Here is a 26,633-nt window from a genome sequence, read left to right as displayed (position 1 = left end):
TAATCTCGCATAATTAAAGCAATTAAAACTTTAAACGCGCTTTCTAGCTAAACTAGAAGAGATAGAGCGATTCTAAGTGTTTTTTGTGATCACTGGGAATTCTCAGATTCTGTCAATATATATGTATTGAAGAGTTTAAGGTTGTTAATGTCGGTTAGTGTTCTCTTCTTCTCCCTCTCTTTGGATTTATAGTTACGAGATTTGAGATGAAGTATATAAACTTGCTATACTTGCAACATGTTGAATGATGCATTTTGAAGATATGAACATATGTTTAAATCCGAGAGTTTAAATGATAAATTTCAAATTCTGTCTTGGTGTCAAAGTGAATCTATAAAGGCTCTTGAGCTTTCCAGCGAATCTCTAACGGTTGCAATCTGTGACACTCTGTGTACCTCCAAAAAGAAACCAATTCTATTCTTATATTTTATAATGTTAAAATATTTATTTTGTTGTTTTTGTTTTACGGTTAATTTGACTACGTAATGGTGATGTTTTATTGTCATCCGGTTTATTGTGTGTATTTAACATGAATGCATGTAAGTGTATCTAAAAATACATGAATCGTGTGAATTGTGAGTAGCATGAAAAATGTGTGTATATACCCTGTTTATTTCATCTTGTCCTTAATAATTTTTGCATTTTTTTTTTGTTCTTTTGTATATCCTACTTTCAGCATTTTGTTTATTTAATTTTTCGTGGTTTCAATGAAACAAAAATAAAAAATAATATGAAATTTACGAAAACAATAAAAGAGTGAATTTTATTATTTAAAAATATTATCCATGTACAAAGGACAACAAAAAGGTTTCAAAATCCACGAAAATCCCTTAAATCAAACCGGAAGACATATTTATTGCAATATTTCTTATTAACGCAATATAAAAGTCATAAAAAGAATAAAATAATAAAAAAAAAAAAAACGCAAATAAAATACTTCGCGTTGGTCAACTGGTTTACTTTATTATCCTCTAAATTTTTTCAAATTTTTCATATGGCTATATATACAAAATATTACAAATGTATAGATCTAGTATAGAATTATCATATGAATTAAGTGTAGAAAATAATAAAACACAAGAAATGAAGAAAAAAAGGAAACTATTCTTTAGATTTTTTGCAAGGTAATATATACAAATTAAAATTTCCTAAAAGGATAGAGTAATTTACGGTTAGTGGTCAAAATAAAACGGATACCTTTAATGGGGATAATCCAATGAATTTTTTTGAATAATTTGTGCTAGTATGCTTCAATCTAGTAGATTTTGTAAATGTGTAAGTTTTTATTTTTTAAAAGAGAAAAGTTTTAGAAGCTCTGTTTGAGTTTGCACAAAGAGGAATATTAGAAAATTGTTCTTAATGAAAAATATGCAGACTAAATCCGTTAAAATTTAGCTAACGACGGAAATAGATGGCATAACTATCTGGAGAAGGGTGAGAGAAACTTTAAGATATATGTTTTATCACTGCTCGATATATTGTAAGAGAAGGTATTTCACATGTGTAATAAACTGATCTAGTGTCTTTCTTGCAGTGCAAAAATGTATGCATTTAATTTTATAAATGAATTGGAACATTATCTTTAAATACGTCACATTTTTGTGCTATTCATAAGAGTGCCTTCTGTATCATAAGAAATTTTATTTCTTCTTAGCAACTGAAGTGCAGTTTATTTGGGGCAAATATCGGTACGCTATCCTAATTGTCTTCCATTTAAAAGTTAAACTCTATTTTAAACTACAGATTCAGATTCAGTTGCATATTGGTGTTCAAACTATAATGAAATTTTTTTATAAACCAATTAACAGATTATTTGTTTAATTTACTAATTAAATTACATTCAGTGAATTGACTCGCTCATCAGACACTAAAATGTCATATAAGATTATCCTTTATTTACCAATAGTAATTTGATTTAAAAAAAAAAAATTAAATCCTTTTCAACTTCAACTGCTATCTATATAATAATCTTCAACCTCTAAGGATTCCACTTTTATAGAAAATAAAAGGACATGGTGTTTTATTTTTACTTTTCGCGGTGAATGTTGTTTTTTTTTAAACTATTCATCACCATCAAATGCTTCATATAAGTATAAACATAATAATGTACATAATTTTATTAAATGTTTACAAAATATTTTCTCCTCTGTTTTGATCTTTTTTGAATTGTTATCATTTTAGAAATTATTTCAAAAGATGACTAAAGCACACTGAGATGGAATGAGATTAGACATAAAATATAACAATAAAGAAAATTCATTTTAAAATCATTCTAGTTGTTCATAATCTGAGAATATATTACCTATATGTAAGTAGGTAGATTTATGTGCAATATAGCAAATTATACAAAGAGATTCGCTACTATTTTCCAACTACAAACGATATTTGTAGTTGGTTATTTATATATACGACGATTTCCCGTGTGGTGTGTTTCTAAAATAATTCGCGTAAAAGTTTTTTTTTTGTATATTTATTTTGAAACTAAAAACTGGTTTGTATTCAAAACACTCAAAAGGTCAAAAATGTTACACAGAGAAAAAAAACAGTTTTTTCTTTTCCTTTATTTTTGTTTTTCTTTAAATTTGTTTTTTAACTTCAGGACAAAGAATTAATAATATATAGAGAGAGAAAAAAACAAAGTAAGAGAAAAAGTACGCAAAAATACCTGTAAATTTTTCACAAAAAAATTTCTGTTGTCCTCTATTTTATTGTTTTCAAAGTTATATTAGTTTTTATGTGTGTATATATGTATATAGTTACGAAAATACCATTGAGGTTTAGTTTGAATGGTCAACAGGATTAGATTATGTGTAAATGTAAAGGATAATCTAAAATAGTTATAATATTTTTTATATAAATCTAAGTATAGTAAGGATAAAATAATTTCCCCAAAAGAATTTTTTTTCTATATTCTTAACGAACATATGTACATATATACAGAGAAATAAATTTTTTTTTACTTTTGAGAGAGAAAAAAGGATAACAAAATGGCATAAATTTATTAAGGACATACATATATAATGGCTTTTGTTATAATACTCGTATTTTTTTTTTTGGGTGAAAATTTTATCGTATATACTTGTGTTCACCTTTGTTATATTTGTATAACAGTTATACATATAATTGTACATAATTCTCAGTATATAAGTTAATATTTTATAACAGATTTTTTGTTTTTTAAAGGTTTATATTGTTATTAATTGGTATAATATGTTATTATGAGGTTTTACAAAAAAAAAAAAATTCTGTTTTCAAAAGTTTGTTAAGATTTAATTTTTTTTTTTTTTTGAAATATAAAATTTGTTAATGGTTAGGGAATTTGTACTATTCTTGTACTTGTTTTTCATTTTTCTTTGTGTCTAAAATCTTTTGTAAAATATTTTAATATGATAATTCAAAAAGATATATAGATACTGTGTACGAGTATTATGATAGTTTGCAAAAAAACAAAATGACTTAATTATAATAGTTTTGATTTATTGAGGTAAAATGGTGTTTTATTTTATTGTATACTGTTATATTATACACAAATAGTGTTCTTATTTGTTTAATAGTTATTTTAGTCTTAGGTGTTAAAATTTTCTAAAATATGAATTTTATTATACATGAGAAAATTATTACAAGTTGGTTGGGTATTAACATTGACGATATTCAATTTTAAATTTATTTTTAATATTAGAGGACTTGTGAATGAATTTTGAGAAAAATTGGCTACATTAAATATTCTGCCTTAAAGCGACAAAGAATATTGTTGTTAAAATGAGACTTAAAATGTTTGATGTCAGCATCTTGAACACAATGCAAAAGTGACAAATAAGGGGCTTAGCACATTTGTGGCCTATCCAACATTTTTACAAAAATTAGTTATTATTTTCAATAGAGCTGTAATACCTTAAAGAATTGGTCTATATTTTTAAAATACTTAGTTTTTCACCTCTTTTCACTCTATTTTGACATAAGTTCGTTTTTGCATTAAAAATTAAAATTTTCTTAAAAAATAAATATTTCAATTGCAATTAACTTGAACTGTCATTTTTGCAAGTAGCATGTCTCAAATGTAAGGTGACTTAATTTCTTCTTAATCATATAATACCTTGAAATTTAAAAACTCTATCTTATTTTTTTCATAGGAGATTTAATTTTACCTCTCCTTTTCTATTATTGTGACTCTTTGAAAATTTCCTCTATATATGTAGTACCTTTCCCAATATTGCGATCATTATAGCTACGGAAGCAAATCGTATTAGTCAACAATCATGAGCTACGTTGACTAATACGATTTTAGAAAAATAATTATACAAAAAATTGAGAGGGTTCCTTTAGAAAAAAAAAAAAATAGCTACCAGAATAAATATTGAGAAATTTTAAAATTATGGACTACTTGTCTATTTTCGTTTATTTATTAATAAATTTTTTCAAAAATTTTAAAAGCAAAAAAAAATTTTAATATTTTTGTGCCGAGCAAAAAATGTCAAAGAACATTATTAAATTTAATTTTAAAAAAGAATGAGAAAGAATTTTTTTTTTGTTTTACAAAAAAGCAAATTATAAGAAGCATATTTTCCTTTTGACTTAACCAAGGAAAAAAAACATACAATGGAAAGACAAAAAATATTGCTAACAAGGATGACCTTTAAGTTACCCTTCTACAAAAGATAAAAAAATCGAAAAGGAAAACATAAAGTTGATGTGTTGTAGTACTAAATTCCATGGGAGGAATTCTTTTTTGTTTTACTAATATTGAAAAATCAAAAAGGATAAAGTTGAATTTTCCTGGTGTACAACATAATTTATATCTTTCAAGATATTTTCAATAATAATAAACTATTAAGGTAATCATCTTTAAATAATGATATATGTATGTACATATGTATATATTAATGAAATCAATTGAAATATTGATGAAGTTTCAGTTAATTGTTATTTGGAATACTATTCAGTGCTTTGAAAAATTTGAAGGGAAATGGAATTTGTAGGTAATAGAATTTATTGAAATTAAACAGAACTTTTTGAAACACATTTGGATGTTATACAAAATTACCCTGTATTAGATCTAGAATATTTCAGGCTACTCTTAGCTATTTTTTTTGTTTTAAAAACACGGAAGTTGCAATTACTTTCAATTTTTTGAATATCAGTGGAAAATTAAATTTAAAACCGAAGTAAAATTTATACTTTCTAAAGGTTGACGAGAAAAAAATAAGAAATGATTAGTTACGTTTGATTTATGGGTTTCTTAATAATATTATAACTCAGAATTGTTAATTTAAATCAAAAAATGGCTAGGATACATATATTTATTCATTCAAAGGAACTCATTCAAATACAATTATCATGGTGCTGAATTGAAAAATTGTTAAATACCAAGTAAATTCTCTTACCTTTTCCGTAATAACTTAGTTAAATCCTTGAAGAAGCACTTTAACTTTAATTAATACAATCGATTTCTTCTAAAAAGTTTTTCTCAACCTTGCTGGTTTTTTCTATTCTCACTATAAAATTTCCCTAAATTTTTCCCAAAAAAAAAAAAAAATTAACGAAAATTCTAAGAATAACTACAAAAATATTCTTTTTTGTTTTTCTGATATTGGATAGAACCACTTTATCTTAAATGATACCTTAAATATGTTGTTCATTCCTCTTCATTAAGTAGAATTTTCTAAATTGTGAAAACACATATACATAGCCTGTACATTATATAAAATCGTAATATAAATATACGTTTAAATATCTAGTGTTCATTTGAATCATTTATCAAAAATGATGATAATATTTATTATAGAATCAAGGTGAATTAATAAATCTCTGGTCAAGCATAAAGAAAGTAATTTCCCAGATCATAAACTTTTAATAAAACTTAAGTAAAATATATTCAAACCAATTCAATGTTGTTATTTTATAATCAACTAATAAAATATAAGATTGTTTAATGATATGAACAGGTTGCTTGAATATGTGTATGTCAGTACATATTTGAAGGATATAGATAAACAACTATATGAGTTTGTGTTATGATTGTATTTTAGATTTTGTGTATATAAGTATATTGAGAAAATTTTTCGATGTTATCATCAGTATTATGTGTGGGGTTTTATTTTGGACTATATGAAGCAATAATTATTGGAAGAAAATGTTTTTTTTTTCAAGAGTTTATTGTCTAGACGGAACAAGAACTCATTATATTTGAATATTGTATTAGAATTTTTATAAAAAAGTGTAATTGATTTTCTATTAAAGATCATTTATATGATCACAATAAATTGTATTTTGTATATAACTCACTGTTCAACTTATTATACCAAGTTCAACTCATTATATTTTATAATTCTTTATGTATTCTTTGATATTGAATTAAGAGAATTAATTACTAATTAAAATTTTATTGTTTTTTAATTTTAGGGCAACCATCATCTGAAGAAAATAGCGATGGCAATAGTAATAGTAGTAGTAATACATCAACAACAATTACATCGAAAGAACTTATAACTATGTCAAAATCTAGTTCAACAACAACAGCATCTACATCAACAACAAGTTTAGAAAAAGGTACAAGTAGTATTGATCTTGATGGTAGTACTCATCATCATCATCATCAACAACAACAGCAACAACAACAACAGCAGCAACATCACCATCAACAAACATCAACACCAATACGTCAAAGAGGTACATCAATTCATTTACAAAAATTTCAACAAACATCAACATCAATTGGAACAAGTACTACAATATCAGCTGCAACATCAATAACAAAAGCTTTACAACAACAACATATTCAACAACCGCAGCAGCATCAACAACAACAACAACAACAACAACAGCAACCACAACAACATCATAGTAATATAATATTGGTGCGTGGAGCCAGAACTGAAAATGGACAAATCATTTTACAAAATTCACATGAACTTTTAAGTTTATTAAATGCAGCTGCAGCTGCTAATAATAATAATAATAATAGTAATCTTAACAATAATAATCGTAATGATAATTCTTCATCACATGATGATAAATCACATCAACATCAACAAATTATATTACAGCAACCACGTTTGAAAACAAGTACAGGGACTTCATCGACAGGCAATCAAACAATTTTGCTACAGGCACCAATTAAAACAACAACAAGTAATATACATCATGATGGATCTGGATCATCGTCTGGTTCAACAACAGCAACAACAGCTGTTCTATTACAATCAACAACTGGTAGTGGAATTAAGAAAAATGTATTTCCAGAAGGTTCAATTATTTTACAACAACGACTTAATAATAAAAATTCAATATTAAGTGTTAGTAGTAATAGTGCTAATCAACATCAAAATCAGCAACAACAACATCATCATCAACAGCAGCAACAAGATGCTGCAACTAATATTGGTAGTAATAATAATACAACTAATACAGCAACAGCTACAACAACTGGTGGTGGACCGTTTCTGTTACAAACTTTGAAACGTTTAGATAAATCTCAATCGATATTGGTTTTTCGTAATCCAAGTAGTAATGCTGCAACGGTTTTAAGTAGTGCTAGTATTGGAACATCAACAACATTATCATCTGCAAATACAAATGATGTAACAACATCAATTTTAGGAGGTAAGTTTTAAAGACAAATTCCTGCAGAAGATTTCTAAAGTTCTGAGTAGGTTTTGGTTGTGATTTAAGCATGCATGAATATGAATAAATTTGTAATAAACAAGGGAACTAGATTGGGGTGAAATTACTTCTTTCTAGACGTATTACTTATAGTTTTTTTAATGAAAATGTGAAAGTTCGGTAATTCAATTCTACATTATTTTACTAAAATTTTCATTTCTCATTTAGGAGGTACCACATTAACCTTAACATCATCAACAAAAAATTCTGGTATAACATCGTCCTCTGGTAATATATCTGGTACAATACTGACACAAAGATCAACAACAGCTACAACAACAACAAAATCTGTTAATAGACCTAATACAAATAACATCAGTAATAATAGTAACAATAATAATAATAACAGCAACAGTAACAATAATTCAAGTAATAATAATAATATTGGTGGTCGTAAACAAAATATTTTAAATGGTAATTGTGGTACCAATAGAAATTTAAATAATAATACAACAACAACACGTTTAGTATTAGAGGATATACAAGTTGATTCAAATGAACCTACTAGAACATCAAATTCTACAACAACAGCAGCAACAACAGCTACTGCTGTCGTTTTACAATCATCACAATTACAACAACAACAACAGCAATTACACCAACAACAGCAACAGCAGCAGCAACAACAACGACAAAATAATGTACCACTTGGGACTGGTAAGTTTTTATAAGATTCTTGTTTTTTAAAAAGTTCAAAATCTTTTTTCATACCCACTTTCCTTGTTTTAATATTGTTATAAAAAATCTTTTTTTTACGATTATTATAATAGTCTGTTTTGGAAGGAATAATGAATTGGGCCGTCAGTTTTTAATATCAGGATGAAAAAAAGGCTCAATCATTGATATTATAGATGAGATTTGATGAACTTTAGTGATTTAATTAAAATTATTGTTGAAATTTAATTCATAAATTTAATACAAGCCGATAGTACGGAAAACGAATGATGTCTAGGAACTTATTAAAAAATGTTTAAGATTTAAATCAGAGCTCACTCTTAAGTTCTGTTTGTTTATCTTCGCATTTTAGAGGAAAATTATTAATTGGTCAGTTGAATTTTAATTAGTACCAAATATTTTGCTTTGTTTAATATTTTCTCCAGCTGAGATTTTATGCAATTCCAATATAATATGATTTGCAATACAAAGTGTGTATTTGCAAGACATTTAATACACACTTCTATACTTACAAAATTTAAAATATTTTGTTTCATTTCTCATTTTATTTATTTTTCAAATAAATTTTTATTTTATTCCTGTTTTTGTTTTTTGTTCTCTCTCTCGTTCAAATCCTTTGAGAAAATTATAATTAAGAAATAAACAATGAAATAAAGTATAGAAGTATAAAATTAAAATGTCTGAGTAAGCACGAAAAAAGAAGAGAAATAAACAAAAGCAAAAATCCTAAATAACGGTATACAATACAATAAAAAGGCTTTCGTTTAATCCATTTGATTTCACAAAAGTCCTGAAGGTTTTTTTATTCGAATATAATTAAATAATTGTTTGTCTATTCTAAACACGTTCAAGTTCTCTTCAATTTCTTTATCGTTGATTCTTCTATTTTTTTGTATTTTTCTTTTAACTATTCATATACTATATATTTGTGTAAAATATAAATATCTATATACTTGTATATACATACATATTTGCAATTTATATCACTATGTGTTTATGTATAGCGTTGAAAACTTAATATACGCTTTTACCTTATATTGGTTTCACATTATAAAAATTGTTTTTCCTTTTATAATTTTCAATTCTATTTTACTTCTTTTCTCCTTATTTTTCAAGGATAACAAGACTATATTATTCAAGTATATATGTATGTATATTTATATCTAAACAAATATGTATATTTATTAAAATAGTTGTAAATTGAAAAAAAGGGGAGCTATAATTTTTGAACAAAATTCATTTTGAATTTCAAAGAATTTCATTATTTAAATTCACAGAAACAAATGCGATAATTAAAAATCAATTAAGTATTTTTGAAATACATTAAAGATTTTTGGGCTTTAATTAAGAAAAGTTCCATTTAGAAATATTGATAGATTTTGTAAAATGAAAAATTGCATATTTCTAGGGGCAAATATATTTTAATTTCTTCTAATTAAATTAATATTTTTTTGATATAATATGAAAATAATTTAAATAAAATTTTATAAGTTTTGTGAAGTAGAAAATACGTTATTAAATTTTATTATTATATACAATAATTATTACAAATATTTCCGCATTGTTAAGGATTTCATGAAAAAAAAATTAAAAACTTTGCTAATTCTTACATTGAAAGCGTTGTAATTATTGCCATTTAAATCACATAGGGGTCGTTCTTTTATAATATTGTGTAAAATATTCCATTTTTATAAAAAAAATTGTTTATCGTAAAATTTTGAAAATTTCGTTTTCTATATTTTTGTACTTCGGCAGGGATTACCAATTTTATTGAAAATTATTTTAATTTTGTATAAAATTTTATAGCTAATAATATTTATTTTTATTCTACTTTTAATTGAATTGACGATTTATTTATTTTTTTCTCTAATTTTTAAAATATTTTTAAATATTTTTTATTTGAATTTATCCACTTGTACATTAGTGTGTAAAACCATTACCTTCATCGATTGATTATGTGTGGTATAATAAATAAAATTTAAATTCCATTGATTCTTCTTTTTCTTAATAAAAATGAAGGTCAGCAAAAAAAAAAAATAATTTGTCTTTTTTTTTGTTATTTGTACTCATGGAAAATATTTAAAACTAAAATTGATTTAGTATAGAATTTTGAATAAAATCAATTATAATTCTAATTTTCGGTTTAATGGAAGAATCTACATAAATTTTGGATCATATTCTTACAGAAATTTTTTTATATCGTAAAAATGCAATTGAGTTAAAATTGATTAAAGGAATTTTAATTTATGTTGACCGCCTTTCTACGTTAAACTGATTCAAAAAAATTCTATAAATTAGAATTTGGTGTACAAGTCTACCTTGTTCGGGAAGATAATTTTAGGTATTTAAAAGTTGTCGAGCGGGATTGAGTAAAAAGTTAAAATAATAAAAAAGTTGAAAAACTAATTCAAATGGAATATTTTTATTCAATTTTTAAAGTATAGATTGACAAGGTTAACTAATTTTAACCGGGCGAGTCAAATATTTTAATTTGGATTTAATTTTATATTGAGTTTTTAGACATAAATTCTTAATTTCCTCTATCTATGATAGAAGTACATTAAAATTTTGAATTTATATAAAAAAATAAATAAGATCTATTTCGTTATCGTAATAATCTTATTACAAAACTATATTTTATTTAAAATTCTTTATGAGATTTAATTTCGATATAATAGTAGTTATGCGAAATTAATTTTGGTTAAATGACATTAACCCCTTGTTAACTCTTTCCAATTTTTTTTTTTTTATATACACTTAATTTTGATGCTATGAAATAAATTAGTTTGTTAGATGTAAAAAATGTATGAATTTTACATTATTTAATAGAGAAACTATATAATAAATAGAATTTACGATATTTTTTGTTCTCATCCTTTTTACTTGACCTTATTGTATTCAATATGAAAAGTATTGTGATCGATTCAAATTTTATATGTTTATTTTAAACGTTGTTCAAATATGCGAAGGTGTTTCTTTCGGCGTACTCCAGCGGATTCACCGCAGAGTTATGGGGATGGAAAGGAGCCGTGTTCGCACAATTGCGAATTTCTTCACGGGGCACTGCCTAGTGAAGTACAACCTGCATAGACTGGGGAAGTCGGGCTCCCCCCTGTGCAGATTTTGTGGGGGTGGCGGTGAGACCACCGCGCACATTCTCTGCGGCTGTCCGGCACTGGCTGTTCGGCGCCGCAATTGTCTTGGAAATGGGTCCCTAAGTGTTCAGGAACTGTTGTCCAACTCCCTTATAGGCGGGAACGTGGGGAGGCTACAACAAGTCAAGAATGGCTGCGGTCACTTGGGGGTTACTCCTTTCCCACTCGGTTCCCTTAAAATCTACAATCTAAATGTTGTTCATGGCTCACATTCATTAATTATTTTTAACAAGTTGTTGGTGTGTCAATAAGTAGGCTGTTGCATTCTTATAGTATTCTCGTAAAATGTAGTTTGTATTATAGTTTTGGTAGATATTTTACGGTATGTAAATATCGTATGAGAACACGTACTTTATGCAACCGATTATGTTCTGATCGAATAATTTTTTTTTTTGAAGTTGTTACATTTTTTTTTGTTTCTTTACCAATTATAAGGCGGTTGTTTAAATGATTTGAAATCTGTACTTCTTATGAATTACTTGTTCTCTTGTTTGTTGTTTGCTATATAAATTTTTTATATAGTTTTATTTTCATTATGTTTTTTTATTTGTAAAGAAATAACGAGAGAAAAAGTCTTTACTTCTTTGTTCGTTTCATTTCTCATTTTTATTTTATGTATTCTTTTTGTTTTAAGGGGTTTTTCCATTGCTCCATTTTAAGTCAGAAAATATTTTTCAAAAAAAAAATAATGTTATATTTTCTCTTCTATTCTACAGGCAATAATATTTAGCAATTTTTATATCAGAATAGTACAATTTTTATATCAAACTTTTTTGAATATATTCAAAAAATTTAAAACATTCTTGAAATGGAATTAGGAAAAATTTTGGTATATACTAAAAATTTTTACTGATTGAATAATACTTTAACAAAATTTTAATAATTTAATTTAAAATTTAAAATGTGATTTGATTTTTAGCAAGCAATGGACCGGTATTTTAAAAATTTCAAAATTTTATTGATATGATCACTTTTTTTCCTGTGTAAAGGAATAAAGCAACACTTCGTTACTTCTTCATTTTATTATTTTATTTTTTTGTTGCAAGGATAATCACAAGTTTTAATTTCAAAATGAACATACTTTAACTATTTATATATGTTATACACCTCTAACCATTATTATGTTTTATAAAATTGAGAAATAAATCTTATATCCTTAATTTAAAAGGATGTAGTAAATTAATCACTTTTGATTAGTTTATATTACTTATAGCATTCTCAAGTTCTATTCCATACAATATATACATACACTCAAGTAAATAAATGCTATGCACTTAAAAAATGAACGTGAAAGTAATAGGTGATATTTTAATTTTAAACATTGCATATACATAATAAAATTGTTAAAAGAAAAACAACAAAAAGAGAATAAATAAAATATCAAAATAATTTACTAAGTGTTGTAGGTGTTCTTGTATAATTGTAATTAAGTTAAAATTAAATTTTAAAAGGATACTTTTTTTTTTGCTTTAAGTAGAGGAAAAGGAAAGTTATTTTTTAAATCTTTTTTTTTTTTTCTTCAATAAATTTTATAAATTTATTCAGGAAGTTTTAAATTTGTTCAAACAAAAAAGAAAAATTTAAGGAACAGAAGAACAAGTAAAAAACAAAGGGCAAATTTCAAAATAATAAAAATTGGGTGAAAAGGTTTTCCTTCCAGTTTTGGTAGATATTTTGTATCGTATATATATGAAGGGTAAAATGTAAAATTTACTGTATAGTTTTTAAGTGATTTTAATAATGTAATTGGTTTTCATTAAAGTTTTTCTTTTAACACAATTAATTCGAAAAGCGTGAATGGATTGATTAGTATAACTTTTAATTGTTAAATAAATAAGTTATAAATTTGATAACATTTCTATCAAATCTGACTGATGAAACAAAATGATGATCTGACTAAATCTTTAAAAGTCTACAAAAAGAATATTGTGTTGGTCCGTTTTTTCCAAACAATAATTCGATAAAATTGAGTTAAGTACACCAAGTTTTCTGAAATGATTTCTGTAATTACAAATTCGGTAAAACGTGTCAAAGCCGGAAAACTACGGTAATACTTGTTAAGCAGGGAATTCGTTTTCAGTTTAGATAGTTTTCCAGGATATACAAGTTAAAAAATATTTTGTATTTTTGTATAATTAAGATTTTCGTTATACAAAGCCAATTAAACCATGATTATACACATTGTACCCGCGTTAATTTGATCAAACTATAATACGTAATAGCCGCTTAAATATGACAATGAAATAATCAGTAATGATATTTGTAACAGAAATTTCGCAATTTTCAGCAATGCCAGGTAGCAAATATATGAAAAATTCTTAGATACTCAAATATTTCGTCCAGGTTGACACCTTTAACAAGTTTATCCGTTTTTTGACATAATATTTTTTTTTTTTGGAGGCAGCTAAGTTGCAATTTTTCTGGTAAATATAAGTTTTTACCTTTAACAGCAGTGTACATCATTCACAAGCTTTACTGTGTCAGAAATCTATTTATTTTCAGTGTAATCTGGACAGTGAATCGAGTATAGCTACTCCTACAAAATTCTAAGAGTAGTTTAGTAGAGTTAGCGAAATTTCAGATTGAGGAATATGAGGCCATTATTTTCGTGAAAATGGAGTGTTAAGAGAAAATATAATGTGAAATATCCTTAAATTTTCAAAGGATATTTATGATGCTTTACATTTGATTTGTAAGACGTAGACTGTCATTGCCGCAGATAATAACGTTAATTGAATTAAGGAATGAAAACTGCAAATATTTATTAATATTCTCCTTATTTTAAAATTAATTACTTTTGTATTTCATTCATTGTTATTCATTATTTTAAAATTCGGACAATAATATTATGGTCTCATAATTATTTTTTATCAACGTGTTTTGTCACTAATGAATTTGTCTTAAAAAACAGCAAAGAATGTTATAAAAAATAAAGTTGCTTTTATAACATAAATTATGATTTTCCGGCAATTGTAATTAGATTTTTCACCATCATTTTACACAACAGAAAAAAAACAATGTCTATTTTTTTTTGCTTACTTTAACATGCAAATGCCGAGCAACATTAACATTTTTTTTTTGTCTTATTTAAATCTCAGATATTTTTTTTTTCCTATTCTATTTCTTTTTTTTTTTTGTATAATTAACCTCTAAAATAATTTCATAATCACTAAATTATGTTAAGTGCCACAACCATTTTTATGTCCTCGCTAGATTTTATATTTAATTTTTTTGTTTGTTTGATTTTTCATGTTCTCTTTTTTTCATTATACCGTATTAGCATGTGCCAGTGAGCAGAAGAGGTTTAAAGCAACAAAAAAAAAAAAAAAATTAAAAGAAAAAATTATTAAAGAATAAAATATTCACAGTTTGGTGTTACCACCGTTCATTATGATATTAAGATTTTTTTTTTTGTTTTTCTCATTATATTTTCATTTTTTTTTTATAGAAACATATACTGTTATACTAACGTTTGAGATATCTCTGTATTTATTTCATAATTTTCAACAAGTTGACATCATTGAATATTATTTGTATATGGTCGGTGTGGTGAAAACGGAATAGAAACAAAATATTAAAAAAAAATAACGGTACTATGAGAGAAAAAAAAAATAACGTTATTTTTACTTTTTATTATAACAGTTAATCTATCATGTTTCATGCAATTTTTTGATTAATATTTTTTTTTTTTGCATAATTTTTTCTGTCTTCATAATTTTTCTTTGTGAAAAATTGCCTAACGCTAGGCAAAAAATGAAATGTGAAAAAAGAAACTAAACAAATTTCAATGGTATAGGAAAAGAACAAAAAATAAAAAATCAAAACTTTTGCACATCATTAATGAGCTCTCACCCTTCATATGAATAATTGTTTACCGAAAAAAAAAAAATTCTGAAGAAAATAAAAAAAAAAGAAAGCAAGCAAAAAAATTCTTATCGTTTGTGAATTTTTATTTTTTTTTGCTTTGCTTTGTTTGTTATTTTTTTTGATAAATAAAAAAAAATAAAGAAAGTTTACATGTCATTTGGTGGCAATAAACAAAAAGCAACAAAATGACGAAAGTATATTGCAAGAGAAGAAGTTTGTAGAGTTGTAGAGTAGAGAGGAGAAAGTGAGAGAAAGGAAAGGAGAAAAGAAAAGAAAAGTTGTCACATCACAATCAATTTTTCTATTGTGAATGAATTTGTGCTGCTTTTTTTTTTGTTTCTTTTCATTTTTCACTTTTGCACCGTAATTCAAAATTTTCATGTTTTACATTTTGACATTTTTAGGCTTTAGAAAATTTTAAATGGAAAAATGTTAAGTGGATAAAACCAGAGAAAAAAAATAAACGAGAAAGAATTTTGATAAAAAAATTTAAAAAAAAAAAAAAAGATTTTAATCGAATTGTTTTGTTGTTTAAATATTGTACATGTACAAAGTATTTAAAAGTGAAGAAAGAAGACGAAAGGAGGGCTTACAGTCCTTTTATAAGGACGAATTAAAAAAAATAGGAAAATTAAATCGAATGGAATTTTTAAATATTAAGAAAAGATTTCGTGTGTGAATTTTTTTTTGCTCTCTTTTTATGTCAATATTTTTTTTTCCTAATCTTTTCATATTTTCTTTTATTTTATTTTTGTTTTTTAGTTTTAGTTTCGATTTTATTTATTTTGTTTAAGGTTCTGTTTTTTTTTTTTTTCGGCAATATTTTAATTGACATGAAAAATGGTCTTTTCTATTTGTTTTCTTCTTTGTGTTCTAGTCTTCACATTTAAAATATGCTGATTAATTGAAAAAAAAAATTCTTTTGTGTTTAGTTACTTGTATTTATTTGTTATCACAAATATTTTGAGAATATAAGAGAGAGAGAGAAGAGAAGAAAATTGTGTTTTTGTAGAAAAATAACAAAAGTTGTGACGTAAATGAAATTTTAATTGACGTAAATTTCGTATATAGGAAGAAAAGCATATTAAACGATTGGGCTTTTTCTGATAATGTTCAAATATGTTTTCTGTAGGTTGTAGAGGGCATCATAATTGTTTTGTTTGAAATTATTTTAAGTTCAAGTGACTTCAGCAAGATTTATCAAAATTTTTGCTTATCAAATTAATTTAAGAATGTTTTTTTTAATAAATATTATGAAAATTAAACCATAAATTTTATTAAAATTAACAAATAATTAAGACTAAATTCTTAAAAATAATTTTCTGCACATACTTGCCTACTTGTTACTAATAATAAGACACAGACATCGACTCATAAATAATCATTCAAATTTAATCATTCGTTCATAGAGTATTTTAAGGGTTAAAGCTCTTTAGCGATAATGGTAAATCACCCGCTTGAACATCCCTCTTTTTCCTTGCCAGAATATATAGATATAATATTAGAAAGAACATCATGTGTCGGATCTATAATTTTTGAGTATATAAGCTAAAAATTATAGAATAATTTAAGTTCGGTAATATTATGTTAGAAATGTAGTTTTAAAAATCAATTATGAATGTTAATCTGGCTGGAATTTTTGATAATTAGCAATAGCTTAGGATTCATTTATAAATATCAATCCAGAATTTTGCAGTCTAGGGAAATTAGTACGTTCTGCTTTAATGCATTTGAATTAATGAATTATTTTTCTATGAGGTATGTGAAAATAATGGAACAACTTTTTTAAAGCAACTCTGTTTTTGATTTTTCCCATCATTCTTCTGTAAAAATTGTTCAAACGATGAAATCTTAAGAATATATTACTTCCGTTCATATACATATAAAAACACATATTTTTATTTTTGGAAAATTAAATGTAATTTCATTCCTCTATAATTTGTAATAAAAATTCTATTTAACTTTTAAATGAATGAATAACGAAAAAAAAAAAAATGTAATTTTCGACTACTTTAAAAATTTATATACTTTAGATAAATATCTTAATATTTCTTAATATTTTCAAAAAAAAAAAAAAAAAAAAAACACAAAATTGCTTACTTTTGAAAATTTCATCAATTGAAATAAATTTTACATTTTTCTTCACGTATATCATCTATATAATATCGTGTTGAAAATTGTTATACAGTATAGTATATTTTCTTTAGATGTACAAATATAAAAGATATTCGATTATAAAAATTCGAAAATATTGAAAATAAATGTATGTATATTTTAATATACAAAAATGTACATGTAATGCGATTATATAATATAAGAAATTTGTACATACAAATTTACTAAGAAAGAAATAGAGTATTGGTGGAAGGACATTTCAAGGATTATACATAAACGTATATACATTGAATTTCTTTCCGAATGTTTAATATTTTTTTTTTTCTATAAAATTTGTACCTTAATATCTTAAAATATCAATATGAAAGATTCAAGAAATGCAATAACAACAGTGCTAAATTATTAAAAGAAAAATATAAAAACTATTTGTAGAATGAGATCAGAATTGGGTCTGGTACTCTTTTTTTTTTTTTTTTTATTTTGTATGTATTTCTTGTGTGAGAATATGTGTACCTATATAGTTTATATGGAATTATTTGGATAGGGTTATGTATGGGGTAAATCAAATTGAAATTTTTTATTTTTTTTTTCATTTTCCTTTCTGGTATGTAGTTCAAACAAGACATGATAATTTTCGCTGACTTTGAACTCTTCTTTAAATATTTTTTATTCTTACTTTTGTCTACTTGTGTTTGGATGGGTATTTTGTAGTTAAGTGTATACATAAATGTAATTCAGTATGTGTTATGTGATTTTTTCTTTAAAATTCTTGTAAAATCTATGTATATCAAAAAAAACAGTACAGTGTATAACAATTAAATTATGAAGTTATGCTAAATTTAAATTAATGCGAAATTATTGGTATACTATAATCGTAGTTATAATATATATTGTCATTTTACATACTTGTAACGAAATTATTTATGAAGTTGTTTGGCAATTATCAGAAAAATTCATATAATTTGAGGTAAACAGAATGTTAAATACATAGATGTTAGTATATGGGACTGAACACGTTACATTGTATGAAATGTATATTTCAATTACAGTCTCGACTTTTTTTTGTTTTGTTGTTACTTTACCCTTGGGAGTGTAGATTTCCCACAAAGCTTCTCCAAGGAATTCTGTTAGGGGCCGTTCATTCTATATCTGCCTGTGTTATGTTGGCCGTGGCCATTTCTTTCTTTATTGTTCATTGCTATGTATTCTTGGGTTGTCTAACGCTTCTTCTCCCTTGCGGTTTTCACTCCAATATCTGCCTTGCAATTTTTTCAGGTAGTTGCCGCAATGTGCGTAATTCTTTCTCATTATTCTTGCGTTAGGCTTCTGGTATGTTAAAACACAGAGGTCTATGTTAGGTATTCGTCTGAGACAGGAAACTCTTCAGATGATTATTTGGCTTCTATTTATGGTTATCTGTATTTTGTTTGCATATTCTCTAATTGCTAGCCATGTTTCAGAGCCATACAACAGGACTGGTTTCACACCTATGTTGAACATTTTTAATTTGTATTTTTGAATAAATGTGAAGATTTTCAGATGGCCCATAATTTGCCAAATGCCGCCTTGGCCAGTTAACTGTTTTCTATATCTTCTTTAACTCTTCCAGTTTTCGATATTATACTGCCGAAATAATTGAAGTCCCGACTAATTCTGGTATTTAGCGAAATGGTTCAACTATTTTAGAAAAATATCACATGCTCTTGCAGAAACATTGGCAAAAATTTAGGGTATTTGATATGACCCGAAAATGTCTTTAATCTTTGATAAAAATTTTGCACACTTTTACACGTCCATTAGTGTATTTTATGCCATATTTGATAAAAAGAATGTAAAAATGTTTTTTATTGCATTTTAAGATGAAAATCTTCTTAAAAGAATACTTGTAAGGATTTTATTTTATATTTCTTTATGTTAAAAAAAAAGAAAGCAAAAACAAAAAAAAATATAGAAAAATGTCAGTCTTTTTATGTTTAATTTAATCTCAACAGGCCAAAAATAAAATAGAAACTGTAAATTTTTACACAAGTTCAAAGGATGTAAGAACATTTTATCTCCTTTTTTGTTTGATTTTTATTCATTTATAGTGATTCCCACTTGTATGTTTATATATGATAGAATGAAAATCAGCAAAATAAGATGAGAGAGCATTATTTTTCTCTATAATATTATAATAATTTTATCCCTTGTGGAAGAAGGAAGGAAATGTCTTATGTGACATTTAATATACATAAAAGTATAGATGAAATAGGGATATAGAAATTTTTTTTTTTTTTTAAAGGATAATATCATTTCATTGGTTGTCTTTTTAATGTAACAAATTATTATGCTATTCAAGTGCCAAAAGTATTTTGAATTCATGTGTATATTCCGAAGGATTATGATGACACTTAGTCGATTTTTTTTTTCTTCTGATTTTTCAATAGATTTTTGTTTTTTTTTTTTTTGTTTGTGTGTTATTTAATATTTAAAATCGTATTATACGTACTTATATGAAAATATTTTTTATGTAAATGATAGAAAATATTCATATAAGGCACTTCTTTTATACAAATATGACACTGAACTAAATGTGTGTAATTGTTTTTGTAATTTTTGCATATATAAATGTCCTACAGATCGATTATATTTCGAATTTACATTATTAATTGCATTTATTTTTTTAATATGAAGTGTACTAGAAATCCACAATTTCTTTGATAATCCAAATCTTCCTGACTTAAATGATTACCACTAAAACTAAAGTTTTGTCAATTAATTATTTAATTGCAAGTTCCGACAAAATACCAATAAAATTCAATAACCATAAGATATTATATACGTTAGGTACGTTATTATTAAATAATTGCAAATATACTATTTCCCGTCTTCTTAAAGTATACAAAAAATAAAACAAGATTTGCTACTGATGAGTTTGAATTTTGGTTTCCAAATTATCGGAATTTCTCTTAGGGCATTCGTACCAAATACAAAATAAAATTTTTGAAAATTTTTTGAATTTTTGAACTTTCGGGGCGGATTTAGCTTACGATTCGAACATTTACATTCCTATTTTCCATGTCAATATGCTTTAAATATGGAAAGTGTTATATTATAATTATATTTTATTTGATATGCATGATGCAAGTAAGAAATCGCAACACTTTCAATGTATATGTACCTAAGTTCAAAGGAAAATTATTAAATAAATGATGGATAAATTTTGATTATACCATAAAAAAATAAATCTTATCTGTATATTTTATTACATACAATTGTTATACGTTCGTATTACATGTTATTACAATAAAATTTATTTGTTTTCTTTATAACAACACTCAATAAGAAAAAATATAAAGGATCAGATTTAGAAAAGAATAAAAAAAATCAAGAATGAGTTGTGTAAGGTTTTAAATCCTTTTTTTTTTTATGGTAGAAAATTTTTGCAAAATAAGTAATTGTTTAAGATTACATGATTTTGATATTTTTCCTGAATGAATCCTGAAAAGGAGTTTATGTGATAATTTCAAAGATTCTTACAAAGTGTTTATTTTTTTTTTTTCGAATTGATGAATAAAAAATTAATTTAAATAAGACATAAAATTGGATTTTGTCATAAATGATTATAAAAGATATTTGTATAACAGTTAAATATATGTTTTTATTGATTTTATTAAATCAAGAATAACGCACTTAAATCAATTCTGTTTAAAAATTCAAGCTAAAGGATCATTTCTTCTGTTATTCACTATGTTATTAAATTTGATATGTATTCGAGGAATAAATGGAGTAATGGAGTCCTTATGTTAAAATTTTTCTATGAAAATATTTCGCTTGGTGTTCAGAGTCAAAGGTGTTGCAAAAATTAAAGTTCATTTGCATTTTATTCCATAAAAAAAATTAAAAATACTCCCCACTTTTTTAACTTATGGAACACTTACTTAAAATAATTTGAAATTCTGAATACATTTTTTTTAAGTTCTTAAAGTGTTACATGCTAATTTTTAAAAAATATAACACAAAAAAGACCTTCAAATTGTTATCTGTACAAAATTTCCTACAAGAAATAGTTAACAAAAGAGAAAACAAAAATTCAAAGGATAACAAGGATAGTGAACAAAATATGATTTTTTTTTTGTTTTACGTTTTTTGCCCTGAATTTTATTTCTATAAACATTTTTTTTTGTTCTAGTTTCACTGTTTTTCTTTTCTTGTTTAAGGATATATCTGAGGGTGTTGGACAATAGTGCATATACATACACCTATTCACCATTCAAAAATAATAAAAAAACGAAGAAAAAAATAAAATTTTGCTGGATCCTGGTACCAGATAACACTTGTACTCGCTAATTAGTTATGTCTGTTAAATAATATTAAAAAAAAAAAAAAGGTGCTTTTTGTTTGTCTTCAGTTTTTGTTTTTTTTTTGTTTTAGCATTTTTGTGTATTCACCGAAAAGTAAGGACAAAGTGGCCTCATTTTACAATACATATAGAGTAGAGCTTTATTTAATTTTTTTCTTTTCGTCCGAGATTTTTCATTTATTTCACTTTTTATTTATTTTAATGTTCCTGATGATTAAACTATAATAGTCATGTGTTTTGTTAATAAAGTTTATTTGATAATTCTATTAAAACATTTCTGTTTTATGTTTAAAATAGTTTTAAAGTTGATCCATAATTTCAGTAGCATTTTATGGTAAAAATTTAAAGTTTTGTGCATCTGATTGCAAGCGACATAATGAAACCCTTAAAAATAAAAAATTTTGTTCCATAAAATTGGTTCATTTTTTGAGTTAGTTTCGTTGAAATTTGAGAAATTCCTTTGAAATTTTAATAATTTTCTTAAATAAGATTAAAAATTTAAAATTGGAAATGAGTTCAGTTTTCGGTTCGCTTGAAAAATTTTTGTTTCATTCATTTGACAACTGATTGCAGAGCATCAGGCTCACCCTGAAAGTGTATTGAATTGTTCTCATTATCTTTATAAGAGCTGCCTTTATTTCTCATTAATTCTTATTAGACAAATGACAATTTACTCTTTTAGTTATGTTGGTGAAGCTGGAAGTAATTATTAAAGCTGTTATACAAAATTAAAATTTGATTATATGGCAATTAGTGAATTCTTTTTCAATTCTATATTTCAATTTTGTTTTAAAAAATTTTGTAATTTTTTTCGGAACTCGTGCAAAATTATTTCAATAATTGTAAATTTCCAGCTTAAAATTAAAAATGACAATGAACCTTCCACCCCATTTTTATATACAATATTCTTTTTTTGAGTTAATTTTTTTTTTTATACTTTTGCTAATTTTTCTCCTATATTTTTTATAATATAATCCTTTTTGTAAACAATTTAATGCCTTCATCAAATTTAAACATTTCCTTCCTATACTAAGAATGGCCTTTTCCATCAAGTTTCCGTTTAACAAACAGAAAAAAAAAATAATAATAATAAGAGCAATAAAAAAACGTGAAGAAAAAACAAAGGATCTTATAGGAGAAAAAACAAGTAATAACAAGCTACACATATAAAATCGTATAACAATAATAAAGACGAATTCCCTGAACACGAGAAAATTAAAACACTATATAGAATACAAGAGTACAATAACAAAAAAAAAAGTATAACAAAAATACTTTTAAAAATATTTATTTATTTTTTTTTTTTTTTTATATTTTAACACAAGTATACAAGCAGGTATTATCCTTTTTTTTTTCTCAAAAAAAAAAAAGTGAGTTTTTATTTTCTATTGTTCTTCTTGAAAAAAGAGAAGAAAAAAATAACAATTTTTTCTGTTTTTTTTTTTTTTATTAACAATGAAAATAAAATTGAAAATAAAAGTCATTCTTATTTACCCTTGGGTAACAATTGAATCTACAATATTTGTAATTGTATTACAGTTATATCCTTTTTTTGTATTAAAAATATTATATTATTAGTTTACTAACAGCTATCATTGTAATTGTGGATTGCATGTGAATCCATGCTCGTCAAAATATGTAATAGCTGGGTAATCAATTTTTTTTTTTTAATTTTTTGTTTTCTTTTTGCTTTTTCTCAATGATATATTTATAGTACTCATATCCTTTTTGATTGTTTGTTATTTATAGAATTTCCAAAAAAAAAAAAAAACATATATTTTTGTAACATAGTATTTTTAAATATACAGGATGATTCAGCAACAAGTTAGGAGCCATACACAATTGGTTAGACGGTCGAAAATAAGTAAAATTTTTTGTTCGGAGTGTAAAATCGGAACTGTTTCGGAGTTATAGCAATTTTAAGGAATTTTGGCGAAATATTAGTATATTTAAATTTTTTTGTTTTTAGTTGTCTACTTGATTATACATGGTTCCAAATTTGTTACTGAATCACCCTGTATATAGAGAATAACCTTTATAACCAATATTATAATATGAGTATAACAAATTGTAAATAATGTAAGTATAAGAATACTTTAACTTTTAACCTTTTAGTTCTGATAATTTTTCGCTTTGTTATACATATTTATATAAATTTCATTCACCCCCGTAATGCTTAAAAGAAATTCTAAATGAATGGAAATTTTTTTTTAAAGTAAAAGTTTTTGGTAAAAAAAAAAATTTCAAATCATTTTTTTTATTCTTTTTTTTTTTTGTTTTTTTTTTTTTCCTTATTGCCGGATAAAAATAATAAAATATAATAAGTAATCTTTTAAAAAATATAATGATAGTTGAAAATTTTAAAAAAGTTTTATTTTAAAAAAAAAAAAAGTTTAATTTTTTTCTTGTTCACCTCAATTTATTATTTACATGGTGTTTCTACTGGTTTTCTTTTTATGTAATTTAGAAATAGTGTCTATGATTTAATTTTGTTTTACATAAAAATTTTTAAATTAATATTATTATTCCATTTAGTCGGGAATTACTAAAATTTTAAAAATTTTTAAAGTTTTGATTAATTTTTTTGTAACAATAGATTATTGAGGTCATTCATTAGTTGTCATAAATCGTAATATTAAACACGCCTTTTAAATTAATTGAAAATCATTATAAAATTTAGGCTTTATTCGGCAGTATTTTTATCTTAAATGCGGCCGTATTGCAGCGACAAATGTAGAATTTAAAAAATGTATTTTTGGTGAAAATGTACGATTACATTTTACAATACTTATGTGCTTATACATCATATGCATACGGGGTGATTCAGAAAGGTACAACCTAACAATATATATTGCTTACCATTTATTATAATTAGTAAAGCGTTTGTTCCAAAATGGATCCTAAATCCAAATCATTCAATCCGAGATAGAAGGATTTTCTTTACGATTAAGATGGAAGATTCAAACAAATAGTTTTAAAATATAATTTCTTACTCTTTTTGACCAACTAGTATATAGGGTATGGTGCTCGCAATTGGTCATGACTTCTAAAATACTCAAAGGGAAGCATGTTCAACTTCATGTAGTATACATATATGTTCGGCAAAAATGTAATATAACAAAATTTAGATTCTATGAAATGCTATAGTTCACGTGGTATCACAGTTCTCCCGAAGATATTATATATGTTTTAGATCAAAATAAAATGCTAAGTCGACCCAGTTATATCAGTTCGTTTTTCAGTTTTTGAATATAATTGATTGTATAATTTTATAAATAATTAAGAATTGCTAACAAATTTATAGTCTATACACTCATACAATGTGTATGTAACAAATATATGATAAAATTTCCAACGGTATAAAATATGTTGTTATCTTTATCATACCTCTTTTTATTTTAATATGACAATGTATACATAGGTGTTGAGAACATTAAGTAATTGTAGAATTTCCTTTGTCAGTTTTAAGAATGTTTACAATTTACATTATGTAAAATTATTTTATGTTTATAAGAAGCTAATTGACTTCTATTTAAATTAATTATGCTAGTTTATATATAATAATAAATTCTATGTATATGAATTTTAGATAAGCCTGTACACAATACACAAAACACATATTGTACAATATATTCCATTTTCACTGTTATAATATTCTTTTCTATTATAGCTCTTTTCGGCAAAGTGGCATATATAGGTTATAAGATTTCATATAAATAACATCGACGAGAGAATTAAATGATTCATTTAACAGAAATTGAATTTATTATAATATTAAATTTATGTCATTTAATGTTAAATTAATTACACACAATATAGGAAACAATGTTGTAGAAATATTAAAATTTTGAAACTCAATATTTGTATTACAATCATCTATTTATATATAGGTGTAAATAATTATATTTTAAGTTTTCATGGTTTCTTCACCTATATAGGAAAAACTTAAAGAAAGATAAAAATTAACTGTTCGCCATATTCATTTAATTATTTGTCATATTTAACGTGGTTTTTTTTGTGCAACCAGGGTAAAGCGATCGATACCATTAAAGAAGTCTCAAATCCCCCAGGACATGGTAATCACTTTAGCATTAAGCAGTTTTAGTCGTTCGCGGTCAAACTTCCTCTGGGATAGTTTTCCAAATGGGAGCAAGTAGTCCTTATATTTTGCATGTAACCGTAGTCAGCCTTTATTTTTACGAATATATTACCATGAGATTTCCTCTTCTTTCATTTTATCTCTTCGATTAAAAGTAAATGTCAAATATTTATAACTGTATATGTTTGACAAAAGCTAATATGTCAAAATTATTTGATTGTTATTAGATTATGATATCAGACCCCATCTCATGCCCTCCTTCTTTTCTTTTAATAACTATATATAAATACAAAAAAAAATTCGAACTCATTTAATCATTAATTATTTTCTATTTTCAGGTAAGTTAAATTCATCTATTAATGTTTTACATCGAAATTGACAGGTGCTCATTTAAATGCTATAGAATTATACATAATATATATATATATATATTATGTATACACACATTCTTTTAAAACATTTTAATTACGGCCTTAATGGTGTCAATTTAATGGTAAGTACATAAACTAATTGCATGACGTTTAATGAAAAAAAAAATACCCCATTTTTTTTTGTGGTCTATTCAAATAAATAATTAAATTATTGGTTTAATATTCCTAACTATATGCAATTAAAATATTATATATGTGTGTATTTTATATCTATACCTTTTTATTAATTTTTATCTTGTCCTAGATTAAAGTCCTTTCAAACATAATTCAAATATCAAATTAGTTAACCC

General features: G+C 24.8%; 1 protein-coding gene across 2 annotated transcripts in view; it reads left to right on the top strand.

The window, feature by feature from the left end:
- Positions 1-26,344, top strand: part of LOC129615708 (protein kinase 4-like) — a 126,860-nt gene extending 100,516 nt beyond the window's left edge. For both annotated transcript variants that reach the window (XM_055531066.1, XM_055531067.1), the window contains exons 3-5: positions 6,400-7,599; positions 7,828-8,316; positions 26,251-26,344. In XM_055531066.1, the coding sequence (XP_055387041.1) occupies positions 6,400-7,599; positions 7,828-8,316; positions 26,251-26,291 (1,730 nt within the window). In that variant the 3' untranslated portion in view covers positions 26,292-26,344. The remainder of the gene's footprint in view (positions 1-6,399; positions 7,600-7,827; positions 8,317-26,250) is intronic.
- Positions 26,345-26,633: the final 289 nt, after the last annotated feature.

Source organism: Condylostylus longicornis, unplaced genomic scaffold (assembly GCF_029603195.1).
Source record: "Condylostylus longicornis isolate FDR11 unplaced genomic scaffold, ASM2960319v2 ptg000145l, whole genome shotgun sequence".
Taxonomy (NCBI): Eukaryota; Metazoa; Arthropoda; class Insecta; order Diptera; family Dolichopodidae; genus Condylostylus; species Condylostylus longicornis.
The sequence above is the reverse complement of the archived record's forward strand: the minus strand, read 5'-3'. Positions and strand labels throughout refer to the sequence as shown.